Source organism: Python bivittatus, unplaced genomic scaffold, assembly GCF_059951505.1.
Source record: "Python bivittatus isolate LINGU-HERP-01145 unplaced genomic scaffold, Pbiv_v1 ctg000980_np1212, whole genome shotgun sequence".
Classification (NCBI taxonomy): domain Eukaryota; kingdom Metazoa; phylum Chordata; class Lepidosauria; order Squamata; family Pythonidae; genus Python; species Python bivittatus.
In genome coordinates this window covers 28,225,462-28,242,367 of record NW_028277125.1, presented here as the reverse complement: position 1 = coordinate 28,242,367, position 16,906 = coordinate 28,225,462, and the positions used below count along the sequence as shown (strand labels likewise).

General features: G+C 39.4%; 1 protein-coding gene across 2 annotated transcripts in view; it reads left to right on the top strand.

Moving 5' to 3' along the window:
- The first annotated feature begins 8,039 nt into the window (after positions 1-8,039).
- Positions 8,040-16,906, top strand: part of ATP1B3 (ATPase Na+/K+ transporting subunit beta 3) — a 47,782-nt gene continuing 38,915 nt past the window's right edge. Inside the window, exon 1 of one of the 2 annotated variants that reach the window (XM_088131953.1) lies at positions 8,040-8,361. In XM_088131953.1, coding sequence (XP_087988079.1) covers positions 8,253-8,361 — 109 coding nt within the window. In that variant the 5' untranslated portion in view covers positions 8,040-8,252. The remainder of the gene's footprint in view (positions 8,362-16,906) is intronic. The other variant, XM_088131952.1, reaches the window with a different exon arrangement.

The following is a 16,906-nucleotide window of genomic DNA, read 5'->3' as shown; positions in this document are numbered from 1 at the left end:
TACATGTCCATTTTGGCCAATGTTTTTCAGGGCTACAGTAGCACTTATCACCATAGTATTCAGATTGGTCCTGACCCCATAAGCCTGTCTAACAAATGGGAGCTGAGAATAAGACTGTACAAGAAAAATGTAAAAGGAGAGAGAAAGATCTGAAGGTGGTGGGTCATATCAGTATCTAGACTGAAATGGAGATTTGAGAAGGGCTATTAGCAAAGCCACACGGATGATATATTGGTCTGAAAGAATTAGGAATAAGGGTGAAAGATTAAAAGATTACAAATATGAACCTGTAAAGGGCTCTTTTTACCCTGAAAAGCTCCAAAAGGTCTCTTCTGACCAACAGTGTGTGTATAGAATTGAAAAAGTGCTCAGAAAAAGAGAGTGACAGAAATAAAGACAAATTAAAAGACCTTTTTAACCTTTCCAGTTGACATTTAAAGATGCAGAACTAAACAAATGTTGGAACATTCACTACAGCCATAGATTAATAAATGCATCTCAATCTTTAGCTTTGTTCTTGGTAAAGGTACAGTGTTTTTCACCAAGTCTAGGATAGGTACACCCTTGTGTAAGAGTGTACTATGATCATTCCAGGGTGAAATAACCTAATGCTGCTTCATTTTGTTCAGCAAAACTTCAGTATTTTTTCCTGTAATGTGTGGTTATATCACTTAGGACCTTTTGCATTATTCACCTGTGTAGTGAAGATGAGTGTGTCAGGGATGTCAGAGAAGGCTGAGGTTCCTCTGGGCAATAAATGAGATTCAGTTTGTTCTTTTCAGATTCATTTTGTAAGGTCAGTCTTAGAAATCTCTGCAGCACAGAAATTATAGAGTTTAAATCTTGTCATTCTCAGACAAATCTGCTCTTTGAAGAATGGCACACATATCATCATCCAATTGGCTAGCATCTGTAGTCCCAATAGTAGTCATTCTGCCCTGCGATTATTCCATCTGATAATGTGGCCAAAAATATATTTTCTCAGCATGGTCCATAGTTTATCCAGCAAAGAGACAGCTCACCAGTAGAATAATTTTTGGATGATCTCTGGTGGGAGCGGGATGGGGGTAGTGCATCCATCCTTGCTCTTCTTGACCTCTCAGCAGCTTTCAATACCATCAACCATGGTATCCTTTTGGGTCAGCTCAGGGAGTTGGGGATGGGTGGCACAGTTTTGTGCTGGTTCACCTCCTTACTCCAGGGCCGTTCCCAATTGGTGTTGATAAAGAGCGAGAGGTCCAGCCCGCAGCCCCTCCTTTGTGGGGTGCGGCAGGGTTCAGTACTTTCCCCACTCCTTTTTAACATCTTCATGAAACCACTGGGTGAGATCATCCACCACCATGGGATCAGGTATCATCAATATGCAGATGATACCCAGTTATACATCTCCATCCCAGGTGATCTGAGTGATCTTGTGACTACCCTTTTGTGGTGCCTGGAGGCTGTGGGGGTCTGGATGGGGTGCAACAGGCTTCAGCTGAACCTTGTAAGACGGAGTGGCTGTGGGTTGGGGGCTCCTCTGTATCCAGAAGTTTACCATCCTTGGTTCTGGATGGGGTGGCACTACCCCAGACAGACCCGGTATGTAATCTGGGAGTCCTTCTGGACTCACGACTCCTGCTTGAAGAGCAGGTGGCAGTTGTGGCCAGGAGGGCCTTTGCTCAACTATGTGTTGTGCACCAGTTACACCCTTTCCTGGATCGAGAGTCCCTCCAGTCAGTCACTCATGTCCTAGTCATCTCCCGTATAGACTACTAAAATGCACTCTACATGGGACTACCCTTGACAAGTATGTGGAAGCTACAGCTGGTTCAAAATGCAGCCACATGGGCAATTTTGGGTGCCCCAAAGATGGCACATTACACCTTTGCTGCATGAGCTGCATTGGGTCCCAGTTTGCTTCCGAGTCCAATTCAAGGTGTTGGTTATCACCTTTAAGGCCCTACATGGCATGGGACCAGATTACCTGAGGGACTGTCTCACCCCATTTATATCGACCCATCCCACCTGGTCAAGCAGAGGGGGTATGCTGCGGACCCCGTTGATGAAAGAATGTTGACTGGCAGGGTCCAGAAGGAGAGCCTTCTCTGCTGTGGCCCCTGCCCATGGAATACCCTTCCCCCAGCGGGGAGGCAGGCCCCTACTCTCTTGATCTTCCAGAAAGCAGTCAAGACTTGGCTCTGCCAACTTGCATGAGGCGACAAAAGGGACACCAACCCTGGGGGTGGCTAGCACCTTGAAGATGCTCCCATATGTTAATATCTTTTCAGACACCAGTGTCTTGGAAGATATTATTATTAATGTATGTATTTGGTTTTATTGTATTTTTATACTATTTTTACTATATTTTAAGTAATATTTATTTGTTTTTATTGTAAACTGCCCAGAGTCAGTTCCTTGTGAGATGGACAGTGTCTAAATTTGAAATAGAAACAAACAAACAAACAAATAAATAAATAAATAACAGCACCTAGCAATGGCTCAATAAAGCCTCCTGACTGTTCGATCTGCTACTTCTTTTTTAGTAAGACCTTTCTATCAGTTAACTTTTTAATGAGCTGATTCTTTCTATCTAAGATTCAGAATTGTGATGGTTTCAGAGGAAGACTTATTTTCAATGTGTTCAGGGCTATTTCTGCTATTGCCTCAACCATATTGTTATTAGCACTGCATAATATGACTCTCTTCTGTTTCAGTCTGGTCTTTACTAACACTTTTAAAAACCCTCAATGTCTGTGCACCCTCTCCAACACCCTGAACTAGGGTTAGGCAACTAGCTACCGCTTTTCACTCTTCTTTTCCTTAGTGTAAACAATAGGCCAATGAGGGGGAAAGAGGCTTGTCCTCAGCCTGTAGGGTTCTGGGGTGGTGGCTGCCTAATCTGCTGAAAGGTAACCCTGGATATTGTGGGTGGCATATTGGAAAACGTCTGAAAATATTGTCTGTTAGTTACATTGGCTGTACTCATATATGTATTAGGTAAAGGCCTTTCTATTTGCTTACTGTTGCAAGTTGAGGATGTGAGATTATTTGACTGATTATGTGCCATTAAGCTGGTCCTGATTCCTAGCAACCACATGGATAGACTTTTTCCAGGATGATCTGTCCCCAACCTGGATCTTCACATCTTCCAACAGTGCACCCATCAGTGCTGTAATTGAGTCCATCCACCTTGCTCCTGATCATCCTCTTTTTCCTTCTGCCTTTCCTAGCATTTGTTTGTCACAAGGAAACCTCGACAGGAAAAACTGTTGCTTCTGTTGTTCACAACAATCATTACTACAGGATTAAAACCATCAAGGGCTTCCTTGATGAATGCTATTTCTGTGGATTCCGTCATATCCCAATTACCATAAATTTACCCATGGCTGCCAATACCACAGTCGTGCATGCCTGAAGTAAGAATGTCATGAAGTGCATGTGCAGAGCACAAAGCAGTAAGTGCAAATTGTGCTTCACTGATTAGAGAAAGGCCTTTGATTGTGTCAACCATGTCAAGCTGTGGAATGTCCTTAGGAAAATGGGAATCCTGAAACATCTCATTGTCCTTATCATAAAAAACCTATACAATTACCCCTAGGAATTCATCCTCTCCACTGAAATCAATCAGATGGCATCCTTTTTTCCTTCAGAACCTGACTGAACAGTATGGTACTTAGCTTTCTAAGAACACTCCCCTCTTTGTTCTTAACAATCATGATCACTAGCTATAAATCACCACACCGCAACACATCTGCATTGCTCTATAACATACTTTCATCATGGTTCAGGAATTCGTCAGTGTTTAAATTACCCCTCTGGTTCCTAACAGAAAAGAGAGTGATTCATCCCACCTGCATCCATCCTGAGCTGTACACAATTGTTTGGCCCAATATCCCTGGAAATATTATTCAAAAGATTCTGTATCTCATTATGAATCACATATGCCATCGAATGTGTGAATAAGTGGATATTTAAATGATCAAGGTTTACAAATTCATAGCATTGGTAGTATTTCATGGCACCTTAATTCCTAACTCCTTAACTCTATGCCTATATCCTTTCCAAATATACCTCCACCTGAATCTGCATGTTCATTATCCTCTGATTATTGCACAGAATTGCTTTATTTTCCTCTGGTGCAACTCTTGGCATAAACTATGAAATCCTTTGTTTCACATTTTTGCTTTTTTGAGTGGTGGTTCTGGATAAAATAGCATCAATAAATAGAACTTCAGCAAAATCACAATAAAACTTTTACGTACCTGATTCTTTAAACCCATTTGCAGTTGAATAAAACTGAACAGATATTTTTACCTTCTAATTTTCAATGTGCTGCATTGGATGTAGAAGGCTGGAGATCCCCCATAACGTACCGGCATCTTTGTGCATTGGTAATGCTGCAAAGATTTGATCATCCAACCAATATAATGGAAAAGGAAAAGTAACACAGTAGAGATCAGAGTTGCTGCAGGAATGTTTGAAAAGAACCTGAAACTCTACCAGTATTTATTTTTGCAAAAATTGATTACTTTCATAGGCTTTCAGACATTGTGAGCCTTGTGTTTTATTGTTAAAGGAAAAAAGAGAAAGTTCAGTAATGTTATTTTGCCTTTAACAAGATTATTTCTAAAAAAAAAAAACTAGTTATAAAATGTACTTACATTGTATCCATTTTGAAACAGTCATATATGTTCCTTTCTTTATTTTGCATGCTGATGTATCAGACTTAAATTCTTAACACCTTTGCAAAACCAGTCAAAGCTAGGATGATTGATTTGTATAATACCTTGCTTTGATTTGATTAAACTATACCTGTCTGTTTTATAGCTTGACATGGTTAAATAGAGTTAACAAAAGAAATGAAATAGATTTTGTTTTACATGTAAATATATTTTATTATAAAATTAAATGGAAGAATATATTCTTGTAATTGTCAGGAGTAAGTTTGTGGGGAAAAAATGAGGCTCTAATGATTAGATGGTTTGTGTTGATAGAAATAATGTGAATTTGGATTAATTAGTGGTAAGAGATTAATTCTCTTTTGATTTGTATCTATATCTGTATTGGAGATAGTCGGAAGTCACTTTGTTTCATTTTTCTATCTACTGTCACTATCTTTTGTCTTTTTTCTTTTAGTTCTATCCTCTTTCTTTGCCGTACTCTCTGTTTTGTATTTTAATTGTACTTTCTATATAATATAATAAAGTTTTTATTTAAAAAAAAAAGTTTAACATACTGTACCAGCCTTCTCAGAGTAACAGCCAATTTGGCATAAATGTTTGACATTACTAAAAGTGGATGATAATCTTCTTCAGTGCAACATATGAAATAAAAATGTCCTGTGTGAAATATAATGTAGCCACTTCGATGGAAATATTATATATTAAATCTGTACACTGCCCAACTCCCAGTAACTCTCAGCAGTTCACAAGCAAAAAACAGGAAAACAAAAATAGAACAATACAATAATAAAAACAAGGAACAAAGGCAACAACAAGAAGCAGACCCACAGTACCCAGCAGGATTAGGATATTTGTGATGATGTATATGAAGATGCAGAGTCTTTGGTCTGGAAAATCTACAGCAAAAGCTCTTAATGAGTGTTTTAGTGAAACAGACAACTTGTTTTTCTTGGTCATGAAGAATGTCTGGATGGGGAGAAACCAGCTCCAACTCAATTCTAGCAACAGAATGGCTTTGTGTTTTTAGCCTCCCTGGATTTGGTAAGGTGTCATCCTTGACTCTCAGTTGGGTAGCACTTCCCCTGACAGAGCTGGTACACAAACTGGAGCTCCTCCTGGTCTTGCAGCTCTGGCAAGCCGTAGCTAGGAAGGCCTTTGCACAGATTCACCTTGTGGGTCAATTGTGCCCATTCCTGCACCAAAAGGTCTTACAGTCATTCATGCCCTGGTCACTTCCTGATTGGATTACTGCAACTCAGTCTACATGCGACTGCCCTTGAAGTCCACCCAGAAGTTACAACTGGTCCAGAAGGTAGCAACACAGAGTTTTGGGCACCCCGTGGTTTGCCCATATTACACTCTTGCTGCATGAGCTGCACTGGCTTCCAGTTTATTCCTGGGTGCAATTCAAGGTGGTGGTTATTACTTTTAAAGCCTTGAATGGCACAGGGCCAGGTTAGTGTGGAACTGCCTTCCCCTGAGGTTATCTGCCCATTCCACTAGATCTGAGAGGGTGGGAGTGTTCCAGGTCCCTTCCCTTAAATATTGTCATCTGGTGGGAGCTAGGAGGCACACATTCTGTGTAGCTGCCCCTACCTTGTAGAAAACCATTCCCCAGGATCCGGCAGGCCCCTTTTTTCTATGCTTTGTCCCTGCAAAAATGGGAGCAACAAATCCTGGGAATCCCACTGTACTGCAATTTTTACTGAGGCACCCGTAATGAGTGACTAATACTTCTTCTTAGCCCATTTCCAGGTTGGACAGAAGAATTCTATCTGCACCTTCTTTTGGCAGATAAAGATCCCAATATATATATTTGTACCACATATTGTATTTTTTTTTCTTTTTAATGAAGTCTAGGACTGTAACCCACAATATAGTTTGACTGATTGACTTAGCTTTATGTTAGAAAAAAGGAGAAACTGCATGTATTCCATCTTTGGTTACAGTGCTGTAAATAGGCCACTTCTCTGTAATTTAATGTTGTTGCTGTGTTTATTGAGTAAACATTTGATCTAAGCTATTCCAACCTGCTACTTGGTTGCTTTTTTCCTGTTACCCAGCAAGCACCATCTCATGCCAAACACATGAGAATGGAAACTTGGTTATATGGATTTGCCCAGATTAATTCCCTAAAAGCTCCTTTTTTGCCCTGATACATTGTGAAGAGCTGGGGCTGGCTGTTTCAGGCAACATGGTGACATGGCTGTGTCAAGTAGCCAAATTTAGATGAAGGGAGAAACTAATGTTCAAATGGAATAACAAGATTTTTAAAGTGGTAGCTTTAGCATGGAAGCATTTCATGGTCCACTTGAGTCAGCAAATTGTCTTGAGCAAACACTAGGAATAACTGAGGGGATATTATGAACTTAAAAATAGTCTGAAGTATGCAGTTTGAATGTCCATGGCACTTGTATCTTACCATCTTAGATCCCATCTTACCATTTCAAGGATGGCATGGATATGTTTCGCTTTTTTTTAGCAAGGCCAAGACAGCATTCTCCTCGTAGTAATATGGATCTCAAACTGCCTAGAAATGTAATGGGGCATATGCAGTAATGTTGAGCTGTTGTGTTGGTCACAGCACAGAATTGCCTCCTAATGATTGGTTACACAACCGTTGTAAGACTTGCCAATTTGTTTTGCAACAGAGCTCAGTTTACACCTGCATAACAGGCAAGTTATGCTTAGTAAGGAAATCCGTCCAATCTTTGTATATGCAATAGGAGTCAGAACTTCAGAACCGAGTTTTGCTTTTCAGCTGACAACCCTAGACAACCCTGAAAAATAATTTGAAGGGATAAAAGTAAAACATGGAGTGTAATCGTGTACCAAATAACTCAAAAGCCGCCAGTAAGTAATTCTTCCTTAGGTTATATTTCTTACTTTAGGTTCTAATATGCTGAGTTTGGAAATAGAAGCGAGTGTGTATTTAACCATAATCCTCTCAGTGTAAGTATTGCAACATTTCATGCCATATATGGCTCACAAGTGTAAAAAAGAGCAAAGCAATCCCTTCCTCTTCTCGCCCTACTTGCGACCGCTGAAACCCAGGGCTTCGCGGTCCAGGCGCGACCCGCCGCACCCGAACTACCCACCTCGTCTCCCCTCTCAGACCAGGATTGGAAGAAGAAAACGAGAAGAGGTGGGACTTAAGGACGCCCATAGCAAGCCCCATCCCTCCTCCCGCTCCTCGTTTCTCCTTTCAAGACCCGCTCAGCCGGGCGCAGCGCTGCGAGCAGACAACTCACTGCTGCGATCACCTCCCCATTCCTCCGGTAGATGGCAGTCTGGGTGACCAGAACTCCGAGCCGACGCGGGCGGCGATTGGCTCCTCCGAATATTGACGTATCTGTCGGGGTGGGGAGAGGCGGCGCGAGCAGCTCAGTTCAGTGCGTGTGACTGGCCCAGCCCCTCTTTCCTTTCCTCTCTTCTGCTCTCCCGCCGGGCGCCTGAGGGATAGTTACTTAGCGGGTCGGAGGATCCGCTCTCGTTCGGCAGGGAATCTCCGCCGTCGCCGCTCGGGTGCCCGGGAAGCAGCCGCTCCCTCCTGCCCATCTCTCGCTCGCATTTTTGGCTCTGCCGGCTATGGCCAAGAAGGAGAAGAAACCGTTCCGCCAGTCTATGGCCGAGTGGCGGCAATTCATCTACAACCGAAACAGCGGGGAGTTTCTGGGGCGCACGGCCAAAAGCTGGGGTAAGGACGGGCGGCGGGAGCGGGCACCCTGAGCCCAGCGAAGGGGAGGGCCGGGCGGGGGGACCCTGCTTGGTCGAGCCGAAGCGTCTGCCGCCCTGGGCAGCCCGGACTGACGGGGGACCACGAGGCGAGCGGCGGGCCGGGAAGTGCCGCGAGCGCCGAGCTAAAAATAGCCTGAGCGTGACAGCGCGAAGCTGCGGGAGGGGAGGGGAGGGAGCGGAGGGGAGGAGGCGCCTTGAACCCACCGGAGAGATGGCTTTGCCTGCCCTCCCCTCCCGGTTTTGCAGGGGGTGGACGGGAAAGCCGTCTGGGCAGATGCGGGCTCCTTGGGAGAAGGAAAGGAGGGGGTGTTTTCTTAACGCGTGTCCCCATCTGACTACCCGCCTTCCTCTTCCTGCTGGCCCCACTCCTCTGTCGGGGTTACAAAGGGACCACCTCCTGCCACCCTCAGGCTCCTCCTTTTTGGCAGCTGCGTCAGTGTGCAGGGGGACAGTGTCTCTTTCCCCCTGGCCGCCCCCCCTCCCCGCAGTGCTAGGCACATAGAGGAAGGAGGATTCTCCCCTCGTCTGCTTTGCGTTTGGGAAGCGTTGCTTGCCACGTGCTACAACTCGAAGATGCCTCCCTCTTGGCTGCTGGAAGCTGCACGGGTGGAAGAGAAACCTTCAAAGCCCAGTGGGGTGTACGTTCTCTTTTCCACAGCCTATTTTCTTTTCATCCAGATCGCTCATTTTCAAGCATTTTTTTCTTTCCTTGTGCGTTTTGTGGATGATGCATTGAAGCTGCCAGCCGTGGTCTACTTACAGAAGTGTTTAATAAACACCCTAATATTACCAGTTCTTTTTCACAGTTTGCCTTTAAAACTTTAAATTCGGGATGGTGCTGTTGGTATTTAATTAATTAATTAGTTCATTGAAAGGAAGGATAAAATGGGGAAGTTGCAGAAATATGCTAGTAGAATCATGGAATTAGAAGACACGCTTGAAGAATAAGCATCAGTGCAATGAGAAGTTTTGCTTTTGCTCTTTTTGTGTTTTGGGCACATGTTCTAAAATGATGTGGAAGAATTGAAAACAGAACACACGTGTATTCTGTTGCCAAGACCATCTGTCAGAAGAGGGTTTACTGTACTATAAACTTTTCTTCATTCATGCAGAAATGAGATCCTCTTCTCTTTTTTTGGAAACTGAGGACTCAAAGGAAATTTCCATTCTGCCCTAATGATCTATCTCATTCCCTGATTTACCTTAAAGTGTATGTACTCACAAATGAGCATCTGTTAACAAGGAACATAGAGAAATGTATGCATTGTTGATAAATTGTGAAATGTTATTCACTGTTTAAATTCTTTAAATGTGTCTGTTATGTATGTCAGAGTAATATAGGTGGTGTTTCCTTTGATTATTCCCAGTGCACTAGATATATTAATCTGTTGCAGCAAGAAAAAAAATAAAAGTCTTGTACAGATGAATATTTTGAAACCATAATAAATTAAGTCTCTAAATATTTTATTATTCTGTTAAATAAAAGGCTGTTTTCTAATTAAAATGGATTTTCTAAAGGGTATTAAAGTACAAGCTGTTTTTAGTGCATATTCTGCTGGTAATATAGTTATGATATGATTTGCTAATTGACATTCCAATTTGGTATGATATCATTCTTCATGCTTAATGTATAAATAAAACATTTGAATTATTTAGTCTGTTTTAAAAGCTTGGCATACTACATTGTAAGATTTTTTTTTTTATGGAACCAGTATATTTTTCATGTATAAATTCATTCATACATGAAATGGATAAAATTCAGTTGTGAAGAGATATTTACCACTTTGGCTATGGAATGAAATATTTAAGGAACATCTTCTTTACAGAGGCTAGGAAGAAAAACTTGAGAACAAAGCAGATACACATATTAGAAAATGTTTTGCCTGTATGACCTAAGATGGTTCTTACCTCTCTGTGTTATTGATAACTTCAATACTTATAGATACTCTTAATTTGATTACACGATTCTTTAAAGCCTCTTATTCTCAATATGTAAAAAAACTAAACTTGTAGTGCTATCTTGTATATGTCTATTCAGAAGTAAATCCCAATGGGTTTAATAGGCTTACCTGGAAGTAAGTGGGTATATGATTTAGAAGTATGAAAGATCTAAAAAAACTGGGGAAAAAACACTCCCACCCCCACCTTTCAGGTCTTTATAAACAATATGCCATCATGAGAATTTATGATTCTGTAAACATGTGAAAGTAAGTCTACTATATTTGATAAGTTTAATTGCTCATCTCTACTCTTCCTCCCTCCCTAAATGTTATCCAGTTCCATAGAGTTCTAAACTTCATGGAAAGCAGGTAGTTAAGGGAAAACTGGATTATACAGAAGTTTTGTATGCTGTTTGAATTGAAGGGTGAAAATCCAAAAAGAATCAGCTCCATTCCTTCTTCATCAATTTACTGCTAGCATAGTTGAGAAGACATCCATTTTGATTTGAGAGCTCCAGAAATAACTTGATTTACTCTGGATTAGTGGGGTTGGCCAATCTGATATGATCCCTGAATCAAGAGAGGAACCTACCTTCCCATAATCTGGTATAAGGAAAACTCAGATGGCTGGGTTTTTTCCTATTGGAATAACATGAACGTTTTTGGAAAACCAGACCATTAAGAGTAAATCAGTGTACCAAGTGTCATAGAAATAGGTGATGATTTCAGATTCTTCTACACCAACCTAGAAAAATAAAAAATGTTCTGAATTACTGTACTATGTATTGGCAAGTGTACTTGATTTAAGTGTGATGCATAGTTCTAGTATTATTGCTGTTTTGGATTCAGGGCCGAAGTTGATACATACTAACAAAAGAGCTGTAAAGTAATGTTAAAATTTGCATCATAAGGAAGGTTAAAATGCACTGAATATTTAGTAGTTGCCTTTTATGAAAAGTCCATGCTAAATTCCAACTGTTCTTTTTTTTTCAACTGAAACTTACTTTGTTTTGACCATGCTGGAGTGTAGTATATGTCATCTGTTTCATGTGCCTTCCTTTTATTTAATACTTATATGTTCTTATCAGCCTGAGCCAATATAGGTAATAATGAATTTTATAATACTGTAGTTGTAGTCCAAAATATATGGAGGGCACTAATTTGTCACTGAGCCTTGGATTTGTATGCTTCCGCTCTGCTTTTAGTACTGCTATGAGGAGATTTTGTACTATCATTCAGACCCAGTAAACTAATTAATTTAAATTGTGGTTAGTGGCATAAACTAGTTTATAAAACATTTGTTTTCTTTAACGATAGTCAAGATTAACCACAGGTTAATTTGATTAAAGTAGAAACATAATATTGTTGTAACTGTCTTATAATACAAGCTATGATTTAGCGTTATATTGCATAATTCCAATTCTTATTGGAGCTCAGTCTCCATAAAAATATAGAAACTAGAATGGGCACTATGGTTGACAGAATATACCACTTGTCTGTTAATGCTTGCTGTAATATTATCAAAATCATATTCAAGACAGGACTTCCAAAAAATGAATTAATAAACTCAGAGCAGTGATAATTAGAATTCCAAGGCTGGAAGTGTTAGTGGAGAAAATGGGCTGAAGATGAGTTGAAATTCCTAAAAAAAGAGATACTAAAAAAAATAATTGCAAACAATTCTAATGAGGAAAAATAAAGAACAGAAGAAACAAATGTGGCTGTATAACAGACAGTGGATATCTGAGGACAAAAAAGAGCACAGATACAAGATGGAAAAAGGAAGAGGACATACAGGTAGCCCCGGAACCTTAGACCTGTTAGGAGAGCAAAAGTTCAGAGTGAGCTGAGGTTGGCATAAATTGCTAAGAATAACAAAAAAGGTTTCTTTAGATACATTCAGAAGCTTGGAAAGAAAACAGCAAGATGGAGTGGGATTGAAGCTTGAGATTGATTAAAAAAAAAACATGGTCAAGAAATACCTGGGTCAGCTAAATGACATCCTATAGTATTGAAGAAAATAGGTAATGATCTGTCTGACTATTACCAAGTATCTTTGAGAAGTTCTAGGGAATGGTGAAGTGCCAGATGATTGAACGTGGAAACTGTAAGTAGGTCAGTCTGACAATTACTCATGAAAATTCTAGAATATATCATAAATAATTGATTTGGAAGCACTTTGAAAATAATGAAATTCCCAGAAGTCAGCATGGATTTGTCAAAAAATGACTTACTAGGCTAATCTTATCTTACTTTGTGATTGAACAATTGCTTTGATAGATTGTGGGAATTCTATAGATGTAATATATCTTCATTTCTCAGCAAAGTATTCTGATTTGCAATTAAGATATGTTGGCTCTAGATGGCATAAGAATTAAATGGTAGCCTGAAAATTGTAGTCACAGAATGCTTCTCAGTGATTCCTCCTCAAATTGAAGAAGTGTTGAGCAGGCTACCATAAGTTTCAGTTCTGGCCCCTCTACTTTTCAATATTTATATTAGAGGGAATGCTTATCAGATATGCAGTTGACACAAACATGGCTTAGATGGCTAAAATGCTAAAAAACAGAAAATTCAAGACAGTTGTGATAGATTGAAGAAATTGAGTTAGACTAACAGAATTACCAGAGACAAATGTTGTAATCTTAGAGACTTAGAAAAGAAAAATCAAATTCATGGTATAGACTGTGGGATGCCTGTCTTAGAAATTGTTCTTGTGAGAAAGATCTTGGAGTATTAGTTTATTGCAGTCTGAATATAAATGTGCAAAATGCCCTTTTAGACAGCTTCAACAGAAATAATTGTTTTCAAATCAGAAAAGTAATTGTATACTTTATACATCAAATGTCAGATTGTATTTCAGGTACTATGTCTCATTTTGTAAGGAGAAACCAAAGGACATGCATATGTTTAGGCTTGAGAAAATAAGACTTAAGGTGAATAAGAAAGAGCTCCTAAAAGGATGTCACACTGAAGTTGGTTAAGATACTCTGTCATTCCAGACTGTAGAACATAGAATAATGGTTTTAAGTTAAGAAGGGTAGAATTCAGTTGAGGATTAGAAATGGCACCGTCCTAACCAATTAGCCTGAGAGGGAGAGTGGGGTCCTGTTTACTAAATGTAGGCAGGCAGCCAACTGTTATGTATGCTTTCATTTGGGTTCCTGCGATGAAGAAGTGGTTGGTCTAATTGGCACCTTCCAATTATTTGTTTCAATGTTCTCAAAGAGCAGTTGGAAAGAGAGAGGTCTGCATTTCCTCAAAATAATCATAATCAATTTTTTAAAGTTATGCGATCTTTAAAAGTTCAGTTATACTGTGTACCAGATTATTTTGGAAGTATACCTGAATGTAATGCAAATGAAAGTAAAAGCTTTATTTAACTAAGTCATAGAAGAGAACCAGTGATTTGTATTTAACATTTACAAAATTCATCAATCTGAGATCTGAATGTTACATTTTCTTCTAGGCTTTGCCACAACTCCTTCTGAACCATGTCATTCCAGGGGCAGTTCATTGGTTTTTGGAAGTAAATCCTTTTAACCAGAACTTGCTTGAAGCCTTCCAGGGATAGCCCTGCCCTGAAACAGACCTGTTTTGACCAGAACACCTCAGAACTTATCTGGTTTGAAGGATTTATTTGTGGAAACTACTGAACTGTCCCCAGAACAGAATGTTCTAGAGGGAAACAGACTGTCCCTGAATTGACATATTTTGCACATCCCTAATAGGTTGCCATTCATAATTAGATCAGTGTCCTGATTTTCTAAGATATCTTCCTGTATTTGTCTAAGATCCTACTCTGTGGTTGACTACTATACTTACAATTTATGCCTGCTAATTACATGAGCTCTTTAATGTGCTCAATTTGAAATAATGTATGATCTTCCAACCAGCTGCCTGCATACTTAAGCTGTGATGCCTGGACATTTTAGGAGGCCTAAATAGGAGGAGATACCTACCGATAATGCAGACATCTTATTGTTCTCAGGCTGGAAGCCAGAAAAATATGTGTTGGCAAGCCTATAAATTATAGATAATTCAAACATGAATGCTAAGTTTTCTCAAGTCTTATTGAAAACCAGTGAGCTTTGGGCTATGGTTTCTCTAACTCACTTCTGGGTATTTATGTGTGCTAAGCAATTACCTACAGCTATTCCTACTTAGTGCCTTTTTCTCATTTTTTATTTATTTTCCCCCCATTATTTACATGCCATCTCATCCAGGACTTGAGACAGCCAACAACACTGTAAAACAATAAAACAGTAAAACAAAGAAAAACAAAAATAATTAAAACATCACATTCTAAAATCTCAGAATAAAGTCTCCACCATTGACCAACATTAAATCAGTCTTGAGCCATACACTCCCTGGATAATTCCCCTAGGAGCCTGAACATCCTTAAGCCCCAAAGGGTCATCTCCAGGCAAATAAAATATTGCATGGGAAAAGACATGTCAGCTTTATTTTTGGATTTTGGATTACTCATAACACCAATCCTGCATGTGCCTATTTAGAGTTAAGCTGCATTGAGTATAGTGAAGTTTATCTCCTGTGATGTAGGATTGTGACTTTGAAACTTTGAGGATAGATTGTAGGAACATTTGGATTTCTCCACTGTTGATGCACAGGGGAAGCATAGCTGTATCTTTCCTAACATGGTAAAGACTACAAGTGTTCCTTATGCTACAAAACTCAGCTGGAAAGGTTCCATGGCTTCTTTATTCTGAGTTTCATTAATTTTGAAAGTATTCAACATTTGAAGCAAAAATAAGCTGGAGCGAAGGCAGCTTTTCCATTTAGCTTCCATTATTATTAAGAAAGAGCAAAGGAAAATGTAATGACTTCTAATTCTTCAAAAGCTGTGGGATAGCAATCATAGTAATGAGTCTCAAGAATCATCCATACCACTGGGAAATGAGCAGTATTCTATCCTGTTTTACAGATCCTGGTTAGGCGATTATGAAGCAAAATAAGATTTCATCATCTGAAAGGAGTTTTCTGTCACTGTGGCACTGGGATAGCTTGATATGCTGCTTCTTTCTGTGTGGTCTGAGATGTGTGAAGAAAGTTGAAAGTCTTGCTAATACAGAAAAAGTAAGATCATTTTCATGCTACTTTGAAAGGGAGTGACAAATGGATTAGCATTCACATCACAGCAGTATCTATATAGGCAGAACTCTTGTGCAGAAGCTAGAATTTTGAAGTACTAATTTTGAATGCAACAGATAACTGTAAAATAAAAGGAAAATGCCACTTGAGTTTAGGTCAACTTTTGATGACTGCATCCATGCAGTTCTCTTGGTGGTATTATGGACGTTATTTGCCACTGCTTTCCTCTGAGATATTTTCAACTATCTAGCCTAGCCAGTAGTCCTGGATTCCAAAATGGTTTTTCATCCAAATACTAATCACCTCACTTACCTTAAGAAACCAACTAAGGTTGGCTGGGTACTGCTGTTCTCCTTCAGGCTATATTCGTGTCATCACACGTAAGAAATAAAGGTAGAGTATCCACATTATTAGTTAGAAATTCTTACACAGCATGTAAAATGTCTGGAACTGGTTCTTACACTGTTCAGAATCAGAGAAGCTACATCTGATGGTGAGTGCAGTGGAGTTAAGGAACAATTTGTGGAGTATAGGACTAGATAAGAAAGTCTTGAACAACCACCTGAAGAATTGCCTTCTCTGCTTCATTTTTATGTGTATTAAGAGCTTTCTCAGAAGCCTTTGGTTCAGTTTCTACAACCACTTGAAAAGTAGATGGCTGTGACAGGAGTTTTGTTTTGCTTTTTAGTGTTCTTGAGTTTTAAGAAAATCTGATATAATAGCCTTTTTAATATTTTGTCTGCTTATACAATTATAATGTATTTAAATTATTTTATTTATTGAAATGTTAGCATACTGTTAAATATTAATAAATAAAGCAGCACAAAATACATATTATTAATTTGATTTTTATGCCGTCTTTTGTCCAGGAGCTAAAGGCAACACATGTAGTACTCCCTCCTGAAATAAGGTTGAGCTGAGAGATGGTGACTGACCCAAAGTTACTTTGTGAATTTCATGGCTGAGAATGGAATTGAATATTGATCTTTCTAGTCCTGGTCCAACACTTTAGCTACTCTGATATATTAATTAGAAAAGTAAAAGTAGAATATAGATGTAATTAAATTCAAGAGTAAACCTTGCCCTTAGGAGCATACTTGTTTATATGTCAGGTGTATGATAGTTGCTATAGAATTTGCTAGTCAATTACTGAAATAAAATGACTGACTTTCTACAGAATTCTAACTCTGTTGTGTTCAACTTGCTGCATTTGTATTTGTTTGCATGAATGAAGTTTCATGCAAGAGATTAGATGGAAGAATGTAGTTTGCTTGAGATGTAGATGCTCTTAATATATAGATTTTTAGTGGCACTGTGTTTGGATGTTAGTATGTTCCTATTCATAGTCCCACCTTCTCATTCCACCAGTTATAGGGGGAAAAAAGCTTACCATGTACAGGTAGTCCCCAATTTAAGAATGAGTTCCGTTCCCAAGGTCTGCCCTTAAGTCGA